The 24,255-nt window shown below is 31.1% G+C and overlaps 1 protein-coding gene across 1 annotated transcript; it reads right to left on the bottom strand.

Moving 5' to 3' along the window:
* Positions 1-21,507: 21,507 nt before the first annotated feature.
* LOC139866937 (F-box protein At5g50450-like) lies at positions 21,508-23,154 on the bottom strand. Its single transcript, XM_071855238.1, has 3 exons — positions 22,917-23,154; positions 22,661-22,823; positions 21,508-22,237 (listed from the first exon to the last, which is right to left on the bottom strand). The coding sequence occupies exons 1-3, from the start codon at positions 23,045-23,047 to the stop codon at positions 21,551-21,553; spliced, it is 981 nt and encodes a 326-aa protein (XP_071711339.1). The 5' UTR covers positions 23,048-23,154; the 3' UTR covers positions 21,508-21,550.
* Between the last annotated feature and the right edge of the window lie 1,101 nt (positions 23,155-24,255).

Here is a 24,255-nt window from a genome sequence, read left to right as displayed (position 1 = left end):
CTAAGACCACCGCTCTGATACCAACTGAAATGACCCGTTCATATACATTATAAACGATTCACAATAGTTGATTACATTGCGAGGTATTTGACCTCTATATGATACATTTTACAAACATTGCATTCGTTTTTAAAAGACAAAATTTCTTTACATCGAAAATTGACAGGCATGCATACCATTTCATAATATCCACTATCCAACTATAAATTTATTTAATAATAATATTAGATGAACTCAATGACTCGAATGCAACGTTCTTCGAAATATGCTATGAAAGACTCCAAGTAATATCTTTAAAATGAGCAAATGCACAGCGGAAGATTTCTTTAACACCTGAGAATAAACATGCTTTAAAGTGTCAACCAAAAGGTTGGTGAGTTCATTAGTTTATCATAATCATTTATTTCCATCATTTTAATAGACCACAAGAATTTCATTTCCAGTTCTCATAAATATACGTCTCATGCATAGAGACAAAAATAATCATTCATATGGTGAACACCTGGTAACCGACATTAACTAGATACATATAAGAATATCCCCTATCATTCCGGGATCCTCCTTCAGACATGATATAAATTTCGAAGTACTAAAGCATCCGGTACTTTGGATGGGGTTTGTTAGGCCCAATAGATCTATCTTTAGGATTCGCGTCAATTAGGGTGTCTGTTCCCTAATTCTTAGATTACCAGACTTTAATAAAAAGGGGCATATTCGATTTCGATAATTCAACCATAGAATGTAGTTTCAATTACTTGTGTCTATTTCGTCAAACATTTATAAAAGCGCATGTATTCTCAGTCCCAAAAATATAAAGGGTAAAAAGGCAAATGAAACTCACCATACTGTATTTCGTAGTAAAAATACATATAACGTCATTGAACAAGTGCAAGGTTGGCCTCGGATTCACGAACCTAAATTAATTATATATAATTATGTGTTGGTCAATATTTGTCTAACAAATTAGGCCAAGTCATAGTGTACCACAATCCTAATGCTCGAGACTAATATGCAAAAGTCAACAAAAGTAAATTTGACTCAAAATAATTTCCAAAAATCTATACATGATTAATATATAGTTTAAATATTCGTTTTATATTTTTAAATATTTTTAAAAGATTTATTAGAGTAAATAATATAATTTATTTATTAATAAATAAAATTTTATATTAAATTTATATAATATAATATACTTTTATATATATTAAGTGATAAAATTTATAGGGTTCATTTAATATCATAAAGATAATATGATAGGTATTATTAAAGTAAGTTATTACACGTAGTAAAATATATTTGTATCACATATTTATTTGATAAAATAATATCTATAATGATAGTAAGTAAAAGTTGTATTATTTTGTAATAATAATTATTATTATAAAAATATCAATATTTATAATTACTAAGATGACATTATGATAAAACGGTAATTCTAATTATGATAACTTTAATATTTACGATAATTTTTAATATTATCTTTAAAATAATAATTCTATTTAAAATAATAATAATAATGATATTTTATAGTAACAATGACATTTCTATTAAAATGATAATTTTTGTTAAAATGATAGTTTTAATACTAAAGATATTTTTAATAATAATAGTAATGATAAAAATAATAAGAACGATAATTTTATCTAAATCAATATCTTATAATATTTTAATTTCATCATGATACTCTTACTCATTATTTCCTAATCGTTTCGTTTAATAGCTTTTAATTGTTTTTTATATCGTGTTCATAATAATGATAATAATAGTAATCAAAATAATTAGGTGTTACAAATATTTATTTTAATTACACTAATATTAATAATGATAGTTACTATAACATTTTTAACGATAATACTAATAATTATCTTAATAATAATATAGTAATAATAATAATAACAATGACAATATCCATTTTTAAATAATGATATATATATTAATAATGATAATAATAATACTAATAATAATAATAATAATAATAATAATAATAATAATAATAATAATAATTGGATAATAATAATAATACTAATTATAACTTTAACGATAATAACGATAGTAATAATAAAAAAAATAACAATTTTTAATGATAAATCCCTTTTATTGATAAAGATAATAATAATGATAATAATAAGATAAAACTAGAACGACGATAAAAACGACGATAATAATAATCATTTTTAATAAAAATATAGAAAATTCAATTGATTATAACTTCTAATCCGTTCATCGAAACCATTCGATATCTAAAGGAAAAGTCCTTAATTTTTCGCTAGCTTTTCAAGGACATGCATATCTTATACCTTATCTCAACCGCAAGTGTAACTAATTCAATATTCAACCTAACCTGTCTAAGGGCAATATCAAAAGTACAAGCATGCATAATCCTAAATACTCGAGCACTAGTCAGGGATACACTATTAGTATGTAAAAGTTAAATTATGAGTACTCACGTATCAATATTGAGATTCAATATTGCAGGAAAGGTACGTAGACGCAACGGAAATGATAAACACTATATTGACCTCACGAGCATACCCATGAACCATACTCAATCACCTCCATAGCTATAACCCATAATTTCCTTAATCATATCCTACTCGAAAAACAATTTCGAAATCACTCGGACAGCACTCCGTCGTAATATTTTATGTATACTAATAATATCTTGAAATAATACGGAGTAAATATATATATATGTAAATCGATTGAGAGAGTTTAGAGAAAAATATTTTCAAGTTTCTATGAAATAATGTAACCTATTAAATTCTATTTATAATAGATTTTTGAATTATTAAAGTGATTTATTAAAGTATGAATTATTAAAGTGAATTATTAAAGTATGAATTATTAAAGTGAATTATTAAAGTATGAATTATTAAAGTGAATTATTAAAGTATGAATTATTAAAGTGAATTATTAAAGTTAAAGTAAAGTAAAAATAAAGTAAAGGTAAAGTTTAAGTATAGTAAAAGTATAAAACTATGTACGTATAATACGTGTATAAATATATATAATATTAATTTAAATCGTTATATATATTTAATAAAATAAAATATAAATATCGTTATCTTTATCATAGTAGTTAAGTAATGAGTTGTCAAAAGTGGTTCTAGATATTTATAAAAGTTATATACGTTTTAATAATAAAGTTCTTTTTAAACTGAAAACGTTTTTGTACGTTTGAAACTAAATAGATCAATCGAGTCTTTATGAGATTCAATCTTCCACTATCCTTTGTCTAGTTCTCAATGATTGACAATTTGTTCTTATTTATAAATCACTTTACCATTTTCCGAATATTGTTAAAACGGAAAGATTTCTCAAATCAACGTGGGCCTTTCAACAGAGACTTGTAATCATAATTCAATATATCTGATAATTCAATCATTTGATCTTATCTTCTAATTCCATTGATAAATATTTTGAAACAGATACAATCATATAAAGTATTTAATCTAATATTTTGTTTACGTTTCAAGTTATAATATATATACACATATACATATATAATCATATTCGTTTAATGGTTCATGAATCGTTGGAACATGGTCGAGGTTGAATGAATGTATGAACATAGTTTAAAATTCTTGCAATTTAACTTAACAAATATTGCTTATCGTGTCGGAAACATATAAAGATTAAAGTTTAAATTTGGTTGGAAATTTCCGGGTTGTCACAGATAAGATATATGATATGCATGTCGTTGGAAAGCTGGCGAAAAATTAATAGCTTTTCATTTAGAAATCGTGTGATTTCGATGAATGGATTAAAAGATATGGTCAACTGAATTATCATTAATTCTAATATTATTATTATTATTATTATTATTATTATTATTATTATTATTATTATTATTATTATTATTATTATTATTATTATTACTATCATTGTTATTATCGTCGTTATTATTATTATCTAAAAATTATTATTATTATTATCATTATCGTTATTAATATAAGTATTATTATTAAAAATTGTTATTTTTATTATTAATACTATCGTTATTATCACTAAGGTTATTATTAATATTATTATTATGATGATTATTATTATTATTATTATTATTATTATTATTATTATTATCATTATCATTATAATAATTATTAGTATTATCATTAGTATTATTATAATTGTTATTATTAGTATCATTAGCATTAAACTAATATTAGTATCATCTAATTAATATGATTACTATCATTATCATTATTATGAATGCGATATAAAAGAGGACTAAAAGCTATTAAACAAATCGATTAGAAAATAATGAGTATAAGTATCATGATGAAATTAAAATATTGTAAGATATTGATTTAGATAAAAATATCGTTTTTATTATTTTTATGATTATTATTATTATTAAAAATTATCATTTTGAATAGAATTATTATTTTTATATAAAATATTATTATTATTATTACAGTTAATATTAAAAAGTATCATTATTATTAAAATTATCATGATTAGAATTATTATTTTATTAATATCATCATTAGTAAATAAATATTGTTGTTATTATTATTAGTAGAATAATAATAATTATTATTATTATTACAAAATAATACAACTTTTATTATTAATATTATTTTATTTTTACCACACGTAAAATAATTACATTAATAATACATACCACTAGATTTTTATGATATTAAGTGAACTTTATAAATTTTATTATTTGAGATATATAAAAGTATATTTTTTATTATATATAAATTTTAATATAAATTTTTATTTATTAATAAATGACTTGTATTATTTACTCTAATAAATATATTTAAATATATAAAACGTCTATGTTTAAATTATTAACAAGTATAGATTTTGGAAGTCGTTTTGGGTCAAATTGACTTTTGTATATTGGTCTCGAGCATTAAGATTGTGATACACTATGACTTGACCTAAATTGTTAGACAGATATTGATCAACATATAAATATATATAATTAATATAGGTTCGTGAATCCGAGGCCAACCCTGCATTTGTTCAGTGCCGTCATATACATAAATGCTAGGAAATACAGTATCGTGAGTTTCATTATTCCCTTTTTATATATATTTTTGGGCTGAGAATACATGCACTGCTTTTATAAATGTTTTACAAAATAGACACAAGTACTTGAAACTACATTCTATGGTTGGATTATTATACCGGATATCACCTCTATTAGCTTGGTAACATACGAATTAGTGTTTATTACAATTGCCACTAATTGATACGAATTCTAAAGATAGATAAATTCTCTAACAGACGAGTGGTTCTGTTCTCTACAGACGAGTGGTTCTGTCGATCTATTCTCTACAGACGAGTGGTTCTGTCTCTACAGACGAGTGGTTCTGTTTATCCTTGGGGATATTTTGATGCATTTTGTTAATATGGGTTATCAGGTGTTCAATTCATATGAATGATTTTTTTATACACATGTTATGTGTATTGATTAAATGAAAATCTTGTGGTCTATTAAATTAATGAATTGATTATTGGTAATAAACTAATGAACTCATCAACCTTTTGGTTGACACTTTTAAGCATGTTTATTCTCAGGTATGAAAGAAATCTTCCTCTGTGCATTTGCTCATTTTAAGGATATTACCAGGAGTCATTCATGGCATATTTCAAAAGACATTGCATTCGAGTCGTTGAGTTCAACAAGATTATTAATAAGTCATTTATAGTTTGGATATATTATGAAATGGTATGCATGCCTGTCAACTATCGATGAAATGAAAGTTTGTATTTTAAAAACGAATGCAATGTTTGTAAAATGTATCATTTAGAGGTCAAATACCTTGCAATGAAATCATATGTTATTGTATTCATCCTTATGGATTAGGACGGGTCGCTTCACATTATCATCCATGCTAAGATCTCAAAATTAAAACCTAAGATCGCAAAATAGAATAGTAATCTAGATCGTTATATCTTTCGTAAGAGATTCACAACTCATTAAACATTTCTCTATCAGGTACGGAGTTTGAAGATTAACACGAAAGAGCCGAGTTATATCGAGAAAAACAAGTAGTGTCATAACGCGCGACAAAGCTTTTCATTGCTAAATAACGGTATTAATAGAGAAAACTAACTATCAGAATCGAACCGATGCACATGCATGAAAAATATGATGCTCCAACCTCTGAGTTAAGCAGTTGTTGATTCTTCAACAACTGAAGCCCTTATCATCCCCGCAAAGCCTCCAAAGGAAGTAAATATCATATTTTTGGATTTGACCCATTCAAGGTGAAAAATGGGGTTGATGGTGTTGGCTGAAAAAGAGGGAGACATTTTTATTCCTTCCATTCTGTTCTTACCATATCATGGACAGTTGGGTTGGAATTTGTGTGATGTTCGAAAGTGCCTTCAAATAATCTTTGCATCCAATACATTGTTTCCATTATGACTTGATTGTCAAAAGTTCTTTTCGCTATTTATTTTTATAAACACGTTATATTATAAAAGAACAATATGACCCATTGATATTCTCCTTTGGCGTGATTGTAGCATAGATAATAAACAGTTCTTTTTGAAAAATCTAAACATTTTCTCACAAATTGGTGCTTAATTATTGTGTCTTGTGTTATCAAATGCATGTGAGGTTAACAAAATTGACTAATCAAATTAAAGTTTCTAAAAGAAATTTTATCTGTAACACCGGCCATTTTTTTTTAAATCACAGTGGGAGACTTATAATAATAATAAAACACCACCATATTATAATATTACACAAAGTCATAATGTAGTTAAATTATTACAAATATAATCCGGGTTACTTAAAATCTTTTTAATTTTACAAAATCGACCCATCAGAGTTCAGGTGGTTAAACATGTCTTCAAAACTCTAACTTCACCCTATCGGCAGTACCTAAACCTGCAAGGGAGAGAATGTGGGGGATTAGAACGAAGCTAAGTGAGTAGGTATATCTAACAGATGTCATCTAAGCATCACAGAATTGCACAACTATTAATATGCTAACATCCTTAACTTTCATACTAACAATAGCAATCTCAACAAAACGATAGTATGAGGATTGGCGGCCACGACGCATAGCTAATCGGGCTATCGTCTAACAATAGTCCCTCCTACCGAGCCCTCTGCATAACTGTCCAGACGCAATGAATGTGTCCTTCTATGCTATACTGAACAGACTGTAGGACTTGGACCCAACCTTTTCAGACTCGATTGACCTCACACGAACCCAACCTAGCCTAGCCTCAGTGGGTTCCCAACTTGACCCAACCCCAGTTGGCGTCAAACGCAATGCGCACATACAATACACATAACAGGCATGCAAACGTCCACTAGCATGGCAATATAGTTTAACATGGCAGTCGATATCTAACACATGGTGATATGGCCTAAACGGACGGTTTTATTTCATGCGATGTCGTTAGGTCGCAACACGTCAGAGTCAGCTACCAAGAGGGAGGGTACTTGTTTTAAATTTATATTTAGCGAGGCCTAAATCGTACTACTCCTTATTATGAGTAAGGGAAGTATGACCTAGAGTCGTATTTTTGAGATATCAGTAGAATCGAACCTATATTTAAAGCTTAAGATAGTTATGACGGAGTAGTGGTTGCCTATTTTGGGTTTTTCTAATTTAAAAGGCAGATAAAGTAAATGCGATAAAATTCATAATTCAGATAAGGTTAAAATAAGTGCACACTATGATTTTGCCAGTTTTTCTGCCGAGATTATGGAATGCTGGCTCATGAATAGGTAGGGACCTTGTATTCATTACACTGGTCCTAAACGCCCCTATCGTAAGATATGTCACTGGGTAATGCAATATGCTTGAAGATTCTTGTGATGACCCGGAAATTTTCGAACAAATTTAAACTTTAATCTTTATATTATTCCGACACGATAAGCAAAGTTTGTTAAGTTGAATCTCAAAAATTTTAAACTATGTTCATACATTCATTTAACCTCGACCAAATTCCAATGATTCACGAGCCATTATATGAACGGACATGATTATATATGTATATGTGTATATATTATAACTTGAAAACGTTAACAAAGTATTAGACGTATAATACTTTACACGAACGTATTTGTTTCGATATAGGTTTAATATAATTATCAACGGAATTAAAAGATAATATCAAACGACTGATTTATCAGATACATTGTATGATCGTGAGTCTCTATTGAGAGGTCCACTTTGATGTAGGAAACCTTTCCTTTTTAACGATATTCGAAATAAATGGTAAAGTGAACAAATATGTCAATTAACGATTACTGGACAAAGGTTAGTAGAGATTAACTTTCAACACAATGATTGTCTCGTGTCTCTTGATAAAGTTAATTATTTAGTTTTCTTAATATTGAAAACTTTTTACGACATAGATGAAACCTTTTAAAGAATGATTTTGAATATAACTAATTCTGGAAAACTAAATTATATTTATTCGATTTAGTTCAAATATATGAAAGCGTTCTTCGAAATAATAGATTTTTAATTATTATAAAGCTTCGATAAAAAGATGTGAATGTAATTAGTTTTAGAGAACTATAGTTATTCGATTTAGTATGGACACGTTTTTCGATATAATAGAATTTGATTGTTAAAATGTTTTTATAGATTTTCAATGATATGAAAATGAAAATAAAGATAAAATAAAGATTTCTAATGAGCACTAAAAGACTACAACATTTCATCTCAAGATTTCAAGTTAAAATGATGGAAATTACTAAACCTGCGCACTTGCACGAGAAAAATCATAACTAAATCATACTGACTCGAAAAAGGGTGATTCCGGTGTCCAGACGTCCGTAACTCAAAAATCTACAACTTTCTTGAAGACACCATACGCAGACCACGTACCTATCTACGCGAAACGCGTAATGTTTGTCGACATAAAAAGTTTGTCGACATAAAAAGTGATGGCGGCTTACCTTTTTATTATTATTATATTATATATTATATTATTATATTATTATTTTACATATATATATATATGAACGAAGTACTTGTTAGGAACTAAAAAAAAACACTCACACACTCACATAAATAAATCACTCTGTATATTTTCTAGCTTAAAATTTTAAATTAGTAGTATGGTACTGTAACAAGTGACACATGGGTATTTTAATTCGGGTTACAAACCGATTATAACTAAGGAAACTATGGGTTATTGCCAAGGAGGTTATGGGTAATATTCGGGGATATATTTATGAATCAAACCTAGTGTTTATCATCTCCGTTACGTCTACGTACTTTCCTACAATATTGAATCTCAATATTGATATGTTGAGATCTACGATTATTTGATAATCCGAGTTTCGGTCACATTACGATGAACAACTTTATATGCTGCTAAGGTGAGTTTCGATCCATTTTACTCTTTACATTTTTGGGCTGAAAATACATACAAATGCTTTATTAACTGATTTACAATATTTATATGCGTGAGTTTCATATGATCCATTTTACTCTTTACATTTTTGGGCTGAAAATACATACAAATGCTTTATTAACTGATTTACAATATTTATATGCGTGAGTTTCATATGATCCCTTTTTACTCTCTACATTTTTGGGCTGAGAATACATACAAATGCTTTATTAACTGATTTACAATATTTATATGCGTGAGTTTCATTTGCTCCCTTTTTAATTGCTTTTGCAATCTATATTTTTGGGCTGAGAATACATGCAATTTATTTTAAACGCAATGGATACAAGTACATACTTAATTCTACACTGAGTTTGAACCGAAAATCCCTTAGCTTTGGTAACTAGTAACTGCCAGTTATAAGAACTGGTGGGCGCGAGTAGTAGTATATGGATCCATAGGGCTTGATATCCCCGTCCGAGCTAGAGCGCTAGCCTTTTAACGGACGTATGCTATTTGAGAAACGTACACGTTGGTTTGCGTGTATTATTAAGATGATTATACAAAGGGTATAAAATATATATACGTTAAGTTTAGTTACCAGGGTGCTCAATTTCGTAGAATATTTTGATAAACGTTTCTGGATGAAACAACTGAAAACTTGTGATTCACCTTTATAAACAGATTATGCATAACACTAAAACTATGAACTCACCAACCTTTGTGTTGACACTTGTTAGCATGTTTATTCTCAGGTTTCCTAGAAGTCTTCCGCTGTTTGCTTATATGTTATACAAGCCATGTGCATGGAGTCATACATGATTTATTCAAGAAAACGTTGCATTCACAAAATCATCACCATCCATCTTATTTTGACTGCATTGTCAACGGAAGTACTATTGTAAACTATTATTTACGGTGATTGTTTATATGTAGAAATCATCAGATGTCAAAAACCTTTAATTTAAATATTCATATATGGTGTGCCTTTTCAAAAGAATGCAATATTTACAAAACGTATCATATAGAGGTCAAATACCTCGCAATGAAATCAATGAATGATGTGTTCGTCCATATGGATTTGGAGCGATCATCACAGTTGGTATCAGAGCGTTGGTCCTAGTGAACCAGGTCTTGCATGAATGTGTCTAACTGATAGTTGTTAAGATGCATTCGTAAGTCTGGACTTCGACTGTGTTTGCATGTCAAAAGTTTTGCTTATCATTTCTTGTCGTAAATTACCTGCTTATCATTCCTAGTCTAGACACGTCTTACTGCATTTATTTCATAAATAGTGTATAGACAAAAATTCATATCTTAGAGTATCTGTTACTGTAAACTTTTCCTGACATCTTCCGAAAATTTCTCCGTGATTTATGGAATTTGGTATTATATATACATATGTAAATTATGTAATGAAGAATACCAAACTAAATTCTATAATCTAATTCATATCAAAAATCATCTCCCTAATTATACAAGATGGATCCCTATCTAGTTCAAATTCCTTAAACTCTGACAGCTATTCCGATATAGATATTCACCTGAATTCTGAAGAAAGTGTAATCGGAATGGATCAACCAATTAGCCATCATCTATTCTGGATGAATTGGGGATGGGTTCGTAGTCTACTTAATCATTGGAGGCAGGAAGAAGGTGATCCCTTCCATCCACCACATTGTCCTCTTGGCGAAGAACCTGAAGCACTTACCGGCGAACCTGTTCGAGACACTATTTTCTCTCTCATTTCCAGAGTATCTCGTCACGAAAATATACTATCTCAAATTCTGGATCTTATTCATCCGCTCTTCCGAACCGCCAATCATCCCGGTGTAGTAGAAGAAGTCAACGAGCTTCGTGCTCGGGTAGTGGCTTTGGAGAATATGGTGCAAAGGTTACAAGCACCAGCAGCATCACCGGCATCAACAGTACCACCGACAACAACACCAACAGTACCATTACCACCACCAACAACATCCGCATCGCAAACCTCAACTTCACAATCCGTTCCACGAGCATCAACGTCATACGCACCGTAGTTACCAAGAAATACCAGCAACAATAACCGATGAAGTATTAACTCATTTCCTCTAAAGAAATTTTATGTATATTTGATATATATGAATTTTGAAATCAAAATAAATATTTTCGTACTAAGCTATTACGTGTGAATCTTAACTGGTAGGTACTACCCGGTTAGTTCATATTACTAATATGCAATGATGTACATCCTTCCTTAACACCTTAACCATCGTTAACTACAATCTCTGTTTCAATATAATGAATTTCATTTCATAATAAACCAAGTGTATTATTCAATTACATAATTGATTTTACATTTTCATTTTCGATGTACTCGAAACTATCCAGAAAACATCATATGTGCCTTGTAAGGTTCACAAGAATTTCACGAGCATCAGCATCCTTCACCAAGGAATATCAATAAGAATAAATAATGAAGTATTGATTTCATTAGCGAAATACTCCGCAAAGATTAAGTAATCTTTAATATTTTAGAGATTATTCATTTCTAATTCCAGCCAAAAATCAAATGAGCTTAATATGATATTAACTCATTAAATCTGTATTACATCTGAAGAAAATATACATACATATATTTTCATAAAAACGGTAATAAAAATTCTTTTGTACAAAGTATTAATTGTGAAATCTTTAACGGGTAGGTAATACTCGGGAAATATATAAGTTCACAATTAATATGTTATACTGTACATTCTTCAACTTTGATTCAAAAATTATTAACTATGCTCACAGCGATATACAATCGTTTCCATACAAATTCAATTACGTATTCTGATATTGACGGATCAGAATCCAAGCCAAGATTTAATGGGTGACATCATTCTTAGATCTCTACATCTTTTAAAGCTATACTTTGACTTCAAAAAAAATGTGAAAGATCCTTTAGCATTGTTATTACCGAAAATAATCTTGCAATCCCTTTTCAAAGTATCCAGTCTTACCACACTTCCAACCAGTCAACTTCAACTTTTCAGATTAAGCCTTATTGTAATCTTGATATATACGTTCTTGTTACTGGGGAACCTTTTATGTTCCACCACATTAGCAGCAAATTTACCAACAACTTCATTGATCCTTGACCTTCCGAAAAATCCTTATACTCATTGAAACCCTATCATGTACTCATCTACATCTTCTAACGGTAATTGCCATACCAACTACCGGGAATTAGTAATCAGTATTTCGAATTTCGCAGCAATTCTACGCCAATAGTTATATATAAACATATAATGTCTATCTCCTAGACTTACATACTTCGAATGTGAAGTTTCTGAAAAACACCCCAAACTGTGAAACTAGTCCTCCGAATTTTGGAAAAATGCTGATGAAGCAGCAAAAACTGTAAACGACGTTAACAGTCAAAAGTTTAATGATAAAGAATAGTATGGTGGTAAAGCTGAAAAAAAAGAGAAGGTTTGGAACTGGAAAACGGATTGAGCAAACCATGAAAGAGGCTGTGGAAAAATCACAAGGACGAAATCTACCTTCAAAGGATCCAAATGATTCAGTGTCTGCTAAAATCGTTAGCAAACACCTTACTCCTCATTCTAAACCTTCACAGACAGATTTTCCGCATCATCCTCTGATATTAAAAATTCTAAGATATCATCGTATCTTTCATTATAAATATCCTCGATATTTCTGGAGATATCTTCATAACTATTCTTATCTGAAATCATTCATCTCTTCGCGCTATCTTTATTACATCATAAAAGAAACTATTTTAGTTTCTAAATTCTGAAACCTTCAAGTTTAAAATATGAATGTTTTGAAGTATTGTTGGGAACTGAAGCATGAATTAGTATAATATAATGACACTTGATCAACGTGATTATATTACAGTAAGTCATGCTGAGTTTCTAATGGAACGTGATAAAGGTTCACAGATCCCACCCTCATCATGAACCATGTTACATAACTCTTTCATTCTATATAATCTCTAAATATATCAAGAAAATATATTTCTTGATGATTCGGTCTTTTCCGGATATTATGGTAATTTGATAAATCAAGATCGTGCCATTACAATTCCCTTCTTAGAACATTAACTATGTTCATTTCAAAATCCATACCTACTAATTCTGGACCATTATCCGCTTGACTTAAGGTCGGGAAGAGAAATCGAAAGCATGAAGCTCTGAAATATAATGGAAAATATAAAGCCCGATAACAACCCCGAAATTTACAAACCGTGTATATCGATGCGTATAGCAATATAAAGACACGGGAGAACGAAAAATACTATAACTCCATGGTAATAGTAGAAGAAAATAACTTCCTCTGGTGGGAGATAAAAAAAGAAGAATGAAGGATACGATAGCCAGGAAAATATCAATAATCAGAACTGAATTAAGTATTTTCACAATCTATTGGGATGTTTGAATAAGGAAGAAGATTATAGGAGTGGTGAAAATAAATGAAACGGAAGAGATCAATTTATAGCGAAATATCAGACATAGCAATCGAGGCAGATTACGCATTTAATCAAAGGAAATCTTAATTTCCTTAAATTCCGAAGAATCAAATCTTATTATGAAGATTTTCTATTCCTTAAATTTCGGAAATCAATCGTTACTACGTCAAGAGATAAGACGCATCTCTATTCTCTATTTCACTTTATTACAATAACTTCCCTCATACGCTTCGAGTAATTGGATTGTTTTATCCATATTATTCAACGGTGATAAAACTTTATTTATCGACTCATATTCGTCATAAAAACATTTTTATTGTTAGCCATGATGACCTCACTCAAATTTCGGGACGAAATTTCTTTAACGGGTAGGTACTGTGATGACCCGGAAATTTTCGAACAAATTTAAACTTTAATCTTTATATTATTCCGACACGATAAGCAAAGTTTGTTAAGTTGAATCTCAAAAATTTTAAACTATGTTCATACATTCATTTAACCTCGACCAAATTCCAATGATTCACGAACCATTATATGAACGGACATGATTATATATGTATATGTGTATATATTATAACTTGAAAACGTTAACAAAGTATTAGACGTATAATACTTTACACGAACGTATTTGTTTCGATATAGGTTTAATATAATTATCAACGGAATTAAAAGATAATATCAAACGACTGATTTATCAGATACATTGTATGATCGTGAGTCTCTATTGAGAGGTCCACTTTGATGTAGGAAACCTTTCCTTTTTAACGATATTCAGAATAAATGGTAAAGTGAACAAATATGTCAATTAACGATTACTGGACAAAGGTTAATAGAGATTAACTTTCAACACAATGATTGTCTCGTGTCTCTTGATAAAGTTAATTATTTAGTTTTCTTAATATTGAAAACTTTTTACGACATAGATGAAACCTTTTAAAGAATGATTTTGAATATAACTAATTCTGGAAAACTAAATTATATTTATTCGATTTAGTTCAAATATATGAAAGCGTTCTTCGAAATAATAGATTTTTAATTATTATAAAGCTTCGATAAAAAGATGTGAATGTAATTAGTTTTAGAGAACTATAGTTATTCGATTTAGTATGGACACGTTTTTCGATATAATAGAATTTGATTGTTAAAATGTTTTTATAGATTTTCAATGATATGAAAATGAAAATAAAGATAAAATAAAGATTTCTAATGAGCACTAAAAGACTACAACATTTCATCTCAAGATTTCAAGTTAAAATGATGGAAATTACTAAACCTGCGCACTTGCACGAGAAAAATCATAACTAAATCATACTGACTCGAAAAAGGGTGATTCCGGTGTCCAGATGTCCGTAACTCAAAAATCTACAACTTTCGTGAAGACACCATACGCGGACCGCGTACCTATCTACGCGAAACGCGTAATGTTTGTCGACATAAAAAGTTTGTCGACATAAAAAGTGATGGCGGCTTACCTTTTTATTATTATTATATTATATATTATATTATTATATTATTATTTTACATATATATATATATGAACGAAGTACTTGTTAGGAACTAAAAAAAAACACTCACACACTCACATAAATAAATCACTCTGTATATTTTCTAGCTTAAAATTTTAAATTAGTAGTATGGTACTGTAACAAGTGACACATGGGTATTTTAATTCGGGTTACAAACCGATTATAACTAAGGAAACTATGGGTTATTGCCAAGGAGGTTATGGGTAATATTCGGGGATATATTTATGAATCAAACCTAGTGTTTATCATCTCCGTTACGTCTACGTACTTTCCTACAATATTGAATCTCAATATTGATATGTTGAGATCTACGATTATTTGATAATCCGAGTTTCGGTCACATTACGATGAACAACTTTATATGCTGCTAAGGTGAGTTTCATATGATCCATTTTACTCTTTACATTTTTGGGCTGAAAATACATACAAATGCTTTATTAACTGATTTACAATATTTATATGCGTGAGTTTCATATGATCCATTTTACTCTTTACATTTTTGGGCTGAAAATACATACAAATGCTTTATTAACTGATTTATAATATTTATATGCGTGAGTTTCATATGATCCCTTTTTACTCTCTACATTTTTGGGCTGAGAATACATACAAATGCTTTATTAACTGATTTACAATATTTATATGCGTGAGTTTCATTTGCTCCCTTTTTAATTGCTTTTGCAATCTATATTTTTGGGCTGAGAATACATGCAATTTATTTTAAACGCAATGGATACAAGTACATACTTAATTCTACACTGAGTTTGAACCGAAAATCTCTTAGCTTTGGTAACTAGTAACTGCCAGTTATAAGAACTGGTGGGCGCGAGTAGTAGTATATGGATCCATAGGGCTTGATATCCCCGTCCGAGCTAGAGCGCTAGCCTTTTAACGGACGTATGCTATTTGAGAAACGTACACGTTGGTTTGCGTGTATTATTAAGATGATTATACAAAGGGTATAAAATATATATACGTTAAGTTTAGTTACCAGGGTGCTCAATTTCGTAGAATATTTTGATAAACGTTTCTGGATGAAACAACTGAAAACTTGTGATTCACCTTTATAAACAGATTATGCATAACACTAAAACTATGAACTCACCAACCTTTGTGTTGACACTTGTTAGCATGTTTATTCTCAGGTTTTCTAGAAGTCTTCCGCTGTTTGCTTATATGTTATACAAGCCATGTGCATGGAGTCATACATGATTTATTCAAGAAAACGTTGCATTCACAAAATCATCACCATCCATCTTATTTTGACTGCATTGTCAACGGAAGTACTATTGTAAACTATTATTTACGGTGATTGTTTATATGTAGAAATCATCAGATGTCGAAAACCTTTAATTTAAATATTCATATATGGTGTGCCTTTTCAAAAGAATGCAATATTTACAAAACGTATCATATAGAGGTCAAATACCTCGCAATGAAATCAATGAATGATGTGTTCGTCCATATGGATTTGGAGCGATCATCACAATTCTGAATAGACAACAACGTCCCTTACCCCCGACGCCCGTGTAGTCTGACTACAGGCATACACGTTGACGGCTAATCTAATTAAGCGACTCGGTTGGGTGACGTATTAACATTCCGAAATGGTTTAAACTTTCTTAAGCATAATAGAATACATGGCTTACCATTTTCGAGAGACTTGATGTGTTTCAATGCTTTCGTTAATGATTGGTTTTAAAAGATAGTTAGGCCCTTTAAAAAGAGTTCAACCATAAAGAACACCATGGCCAAGTCAAGTTGACTTCCATGAACACGTTCGGTTATCCTAACGGTTCAATCCTTTATGTGTTTAAACAAACAGTTCCTTAATTAACTAAGAATCCCTCAAGCGGGGTGCAATGCTTGAGACCGCGTTATGGTGAAGTGTATTAATCAGCACTGACCGTGCCTTACATAGCAGAGGTACAGCTTACAACAACCGTTATGCTTCAGCATGCACGTGCGAGGTTTATATGCTTGGTGACTACACTAGCATGGTCTATGATCAACAATGTACTAAGGGTCTAGTTAGATGTTTCACTACGAAAGAGTCCTCATTCGGAGTCCAAAGCTTGATAGACTTACTACAACCGGTGTGCCTCAGGGATCTCACGTTGTATCCGATAGACTTCTCTTACCAAGGGGTGACACAGATAGTGTACTCTGAATCAGGGTTCACGACTTCCCAATAACAAAGCCAATAACTACGTTCTATTAGTTGGAAAAACGATTGAGTTTAAAGCATAATCGGAAAGCATTTCGACAACATACACAAACCATAATATTATTTCGGCATTATAACTGATTATATCATAGCATAAACTAAAGATAACTACTCGCTAATCATGGCAACAATATCACAGAACATATTGATAGAAGACATTATATAAAGATAAAGGATAGAAGTACCAGTAGATTAAACGAGTTCCGAATACAAAAGTGAAAACTTCAAACTCCAGACCGCTCCTAATACAATCTTCGGCGTTCTTCTCCGGGTACTAGGTTTCCCGCACGGAGTCGAAGACTTTGAGAGTATGACTAATATTATACAAGAGAGAGAAAGAAGTGAATTGAAGTGTGTATTAGAATGAATGACAAAGACCCTTTAAATAAGCATGAAATTTGCCTGCAAACAGCTGGCAGGCCGTTTGCCAGACCGAGCCATTTGCAGGGGCCGTTTATTCTGGCTGTTTGTGAGCCAGGCAAGCTGTTTGGCAGGCCGTTTGGCTTGCCTGGTCAGCTGAATTTCCTGGTTCGTAACTTGATTTCTTGTCTTTCACCATTTTGGCTGTAGAATCTTCATTTTAGCTCCGATTCTCTTGATTCTTTTTGCACCGTCTTCGTAATCACTTGTTCTTCAATTTTAACTGACGAAGCTGGTATTTTGGCGATAAAGTTTGGAACTTTATTGTTTTGGGGTCTTAATACCGAGGTGAAAACGTGACTTTTTAGCCGATATCACATGGCAATATCAATATTAGGATAAAAGAGTAAATAACAGTAGCATGTCTTGCTACTAAAACTCTATCCGGAGATAGACCCACTCATCGATTACCAGCAACTGCTCAGATTCTAACTACTGAGCCCTGTTCTTGTCTTTATCGCCTGAGAACACCATAAACATAGTTAGTTTCTGTACGTTAGCACGAGACATCATAATACAACAATTCAGTAACAAAAGTGCCACTAAAAGTCTACTTAACACTTATGCATTTTCAGAATTTACATTCTGATTATCATAAGACACGCGAGCATCATAACGGCTAGAAAATAACCATTAAAAAACATAAGTCTGCACTGATCCACATCCATACGATTACACCTCCAATCGTACAGTTACAACCCTATCCGTACGGTTACGCATGGTATCCGTATGGTTACACTGTTCTAACCTGGTTACACTCACTCGGCTGCATCAGTACGGTTGAAACTGCATCACGGTTGCACTATCTATCCGTACAGTTACAAGCTGTAACCGTACGGTTACATTTCATCTACAGCAGCAATAGATCTCGCTGGTTTTCAAACCAAAATCAACCAATCTCGTTATTTGACCTGTTTTAACTCCAAATTTTGACGCCACACGTTTAGGAAAACATCTAGGGACTTAAACCCTCTTGTTTTACCCTAAAATAACAACCAATATAGGCTTTTTGATTCAAAATCTTATTTTGACAAAAACTAACTTTTAACCTACAAAATCACTGATTTGGAGCATAAATTCGAACGAGTTATTACCTTTTGTTTATCACGAAATCAGTTGAAATAATTAACACAACACAATCACAACACAAATTTGAGATTTGAAGATTTAAGGGTTTGAAAGTTGATAAGGATAACTTGAAATCTTTCTATTTTTTGAAAGTGAACCAAAAGGGATAAGAACCAACTGTCCCAAGGCTTTTATAGGTTTAAATTCAAATACCTTACTACTCACGGGTATTTACCAGTTATCTGATAACTTTCGTACTTCGTTTGGCGGCCTAAACAGAGTCCGTTTTAAGCAATCAAACCTGTTCTGTGACCCTTGTCACAAATTGGTCTTTTTTCCTAACCATCAGATAACATAAAATAATAATATAAAATAAACAAATAATTTAAACCTAAGGACAATGTGGTCATCTTACATCTAGCCCGAGTTTCTGTCTGTTACATTATCCCTTAATTAAAATATGATCAAATACTTTAAAAAACATTAAATAAATTATTACTTACAAAACACGTCGTTACATCATCAACATAATCTCATTGTGACACTTAAGCATCATCTTAACTTCAAAGCTTGATAGATCAGCTTAAATGATTTTGGCAACATTGTCAAATTATATATAATATAGATATAGATAAAGATAGTTATGCAACTCTATAGATGTAGATATAGATAGTTTGGATGACTAATTATAATTATTCTCGAAACCAGTGGGTGGTGGATCGTGTTACTCTCGAACTGGTGGTGGTGTTTGGCCGAATTCACCAAACTGGATTTAACTAATAACTGTTAGAGAGCTCCTAACGGTTCGATCATCCCACCCGCCCTGCAGGGCGCCGTTGGCACCGCCACACCCACAAGTTGCCATGCACATCTCGCCTTAATCTTTTTCTTTCTCACGCATGCTGGAGGGCGAGGTAAAATGAAGAGGTATGGAATATTAATGATACTTTTTGCTGATATACTTGTACATTTAGTTAATTAAATAATATACTGTGTCCTAATTTTTACGAGAAAGTATGTCATGATTAGGAGTGTTTCCTGAGTTAGTCTTGGTGAGGAAATGCTAATGTGATGTTGTTGTGACAGCTAGTCGTGGTGAGGAAGGTTGTCATGGTTAGGCCACTTGCTATCATCGCCACCCACCATCCTCCACTAGCCGCCACCCTCTCACCACCGCTGCCAGCATTTCGCCACAGGTACCGCCAGTTGCTCCTGCAACGGGAGTAACGGGTGTAATAGTGGGGCCCACGTCCATTTTTGAATTTTTATTCGGCCATTGGCTTTTTTTTTTCCCAACTCATTTTCTATATAAATACCCCATTACTTAACCAAAAACATACATTCTCACTTTCAAATTTTAACTCTTTCAAAATTCACTCTCAATTTTTATACACAAAAATGGTTTTCACAAATACTGTTACGTTCGAGATTCACGGTGGCGGGTTGTTTTCCGATGACATGGACCGCTACGACAGTGGGGGTGTCGATTATGTAGATGTGCCGGTTACGGGGCTTCTAGTTGGCGAGTTGTTCGATTATTTAAGGCGAAACGCTCATTGCGATGAGATTTCGCATTTTGCATACTGGAATAGCGAAAACAACGTCTTCGAGTGGCTCGAGGATAACGATATATGGGCGTGGCTACTCGGAACCGCAATAATCAAATCTGCAACAGTCGTGTTGTATACGAAACATATTTGGGACGAGCTTCCTCACGAAACCGATGGTAGTGCGGATGGTTATTATACCGATTAATCGGTATTTTGTTTATGTAGTAGTGTTTTTTTTATGTATTCGTGTTTTTTTTACTCGTGTTTTTTTTTTTTTTTTTTTTTTTTTGTATTCGTGTTTTTTTTTTTTACTCGTGCCTTTTTTTTACTAGTAGTTTAATTTTAATTTTATTGTAATCGTATTTTTATTATTTAATGTAATCGTCTTTTTTATTAATTTTATTTATATTTTATTTTGTTTATAAATGTTATTTATATTTAAGTTTTAAATAATAATAAAAATGGGTAAAGTGGGGTGGTGAAGTTTATGATAGTGAGTATTTAGTTAAAGGAATGTGAAAGAAATGTTAAAGCGTTTGTGCTGATGTGGCAGAAAAATGTTAGTGAAAGAGCTGAACGATAGCAAGTGGCCTTATGAGCACTCTTAGTATTGGGAACCAACCACGTAAGATGTGCAAACGTCGCGGACATCCACGTCAAAAGAAAACATTAGGCCTATACGTATAACTATGAACAAATTTCATGGACTAATCGTGTAATTTTGTCTAATTTAAAATGGTAGAATTTAACTATGATAAGGGAAGCATATAAATATGATAAGGAAAGCATAAAAAAGAAATGAAAAAGAAAAAAATATATGGAGTATATATTTATAAATAATAAATATAAATAAATATATATATATAAATAAATATAAATATAAATATATAAATATAAAAATCAAGCAAAAGCCAAAATTTCATAGCCTAGAAAGAAACGGTTCTCATTACACGTGGATTCCATCGACTTCACATTATTCATTCTCAGTCGTCCGATCAAGAATCACCTCATCCTCACCGTTCACATTATACTCTTCCACGTCAGGAATTGCATGACCAGCCCACTCCTCCGTGGGCCCACACTCCACCTTATGATGCACCCTCCAATCATGCACTTGACACCCACGCGAACAATACTTGACTTTCCCACAACCCGAACACCTCCTAAACTCATTTACCCTTGTTTCGGGTCGCCCACAACCCATATAACAACACATCTTCAAACCTTGACCCGCTAACTCATTTTCTATTGACCCGAACCATTCCACCAAAAATTTACTAGCCGGATGAATTATTCCAAAACTGTTATACAACTCATAATTTAAATCCGCCTTTTTTAAAGTCTTTGAACGTAATACAGATACAAGTTCTTGTGCGTTAGCTTGCATGAGAAGACGCCTACCCTCCGTGACGTTTTTTGTGACACCATAACCGTCTTGTAAACAATAGCCGAGCTCGCGAAGAGCATCTATGTGGCCAAGGAAAGCAGCTTGGGCACACAAAGCAACACCCGCCAAAAGATCTTTATCGCTTTTCAAGGCTCCACTACCATTGAATTGAATCAAAGCGAGTGAATATAGTGCTGGAGCGTACGATTTAAATGCGGCTTTCGCCATTAATGATGCCCCACTTCCTCTGTTTTGCAAGCAATAAAATTGGATCTGTATACACAATTTTATTTATTAGCAATTATTTGTATATATATAGATATAGATATATATATAAAGACATTTTCTCAGCGTACAACAAACTGTGAGCTAGAGACGGATATAAAAGACGGATATAAAAATGAACTCTTATAAATATTAAATTAAATATTTGAATACATAGAAAAATATAATACAATTAAACAATTATTATTATAAATAACAAAATAAGTTATCATTGGTTTTGAGATATGTCAAGAGGGACTTTATCTATGTCAAAAGAAGAATATTTTTGGCCACCCTACTTAGACAAATAGCAAAACAACTATAATGAACGTTTAGAAGCCTGACACTTGGGTTCGTAAAAATATTAACAATAAAATAAGATAATACAATAAAAACTTGTCAACAATAATAATATTAACAATCAATATTTACCATTCCAAGTGTATAATAAGCATCCGTGTTGCCGGAGTTTACACAAAGTTTCAAAAAACGGTAAGCATCATCACACCAATTTTTAGCACGTAGGGAAAACACATTCGAACACGATTTTGATAAAACCATCGGATGTACTCCTAGCTTATTCAACCGCTTACATCTGTCGACACCAATAAGAATAAACATGATACATAATTATTTAAATAAGAATATACATAATGGAATATATTTAAATTAATGAGTGAAAACTCACGTAAGAAGAACAACAATGAGATCTGAAGGAGAAGAAGCTGTAGAACTAAGCTTGCATAGAATCAATAGAACTATATCATCATGTAACGATCCAAACAAATCAGATCTTGTTCTTCCTCTCAATTTCTTCATGAATAAAATCTCTGTTTTCTTTAGTAATTATTAAGAAACGAGAAAATGGTTTTACTGAAGTATGTGAGACAAAAATTGTAATCGTAATTTGTAATTGTAATTAATAATTTAACAATTTGTGTATCTCGAAACGGTTTATTTATACGTTTGTTGCTTGTGAATGCTAAGTTTTAGAAATGGAAAGAATCAAATCAAAAACAGGAAGTACAAGGGCTTTTATAGTTGATGAGATGAGAAAAGTAAACTAATGGAGCAAATATAAAGGAGCCCACGCGTACGAATACAATAAAAAATCGGAAAATTGTAACTAGACAGCTAGATTACTGTTTTTAACCAGAGTAGAAAACTTTTACATTAAGTTAATTACCGAGGATACGTATTAGTCTATACCTTTTTATTGATAATTATTACGTAGTAATTAATAATCAATATTACGCTTTTTATTTATCAAAACCAGAACAACTATTTTTACTGGATAAAGATATCAGTTAGGTGACAATATTTTGAATGTTATCTTAAATTTTAAATTGGTGTTAAAGCACGTGTAATCACAGGGTTTAATAATTTATATTTATTTCCATAAATATTTTAGTGTTTACTTATATTAAATACGGGGTAATATTTTAATCTAAGTAAATTATATTATTTAAATATCTAATTATGTTAACTATATTTTTTATAAATATATATTAATGGTGTAGATTTCCTATCTAGATTTCGTACCAAAATCTATCATATCTGTACAGCATTGAAAAAATTATACAATTTTTGAAAATCTAAAATAATATTATATTTAATTTAATGTTATATTATATGAAAGGACCCGTTCATATACATTATAAACGATTCACAATAGTTGATTACATTGCGAGGTATTTGACCTCTATATGATACATTTTACAAACATTGCATTCGTTTTTAAAAGACAATCTTTCTTTACATCGAAAATTGACAGGCATGCATACCATTTCATAATATCCACTATCCAATTATAAATTGATTTAATAATAATCTTTGATGAACTCAATGACTCGAATGCAACGTTCTTCGAAATATGCTATGAAAGACTCCAAGTAATATCTTTAAAATGAGCAAATGCACAGCGGAAGATTTCTTTAACACCTGAGAATAAACATGCTTTAAAGTATCAACCAAAAGGTTGGTGAGTTCATTAGTTTATCATAATCATTTATTTCCATCATTTTAAT

The sequence above is a fragment of the Rutidosis leptorrhynchoides genome, chromosome 9 (assembly GCF_046630445.1).
Source record: "Rutidosis leptorrhynchoides isolate AG116_Rl617_1_P2 chromosome 9, CSIRO_AGI_Rlap_v1, whole genome shotgun sequence".
NCBI lineage: Eukaryota > Viridiplantae > Streptophyta > Magnoliopsida > Asterales > Asteraceae > Rutidosis > Rutidosis leptorrhynchoides.
This window is presented reverse-complemented; position numbering and strand designations above follow the sequence as displayed.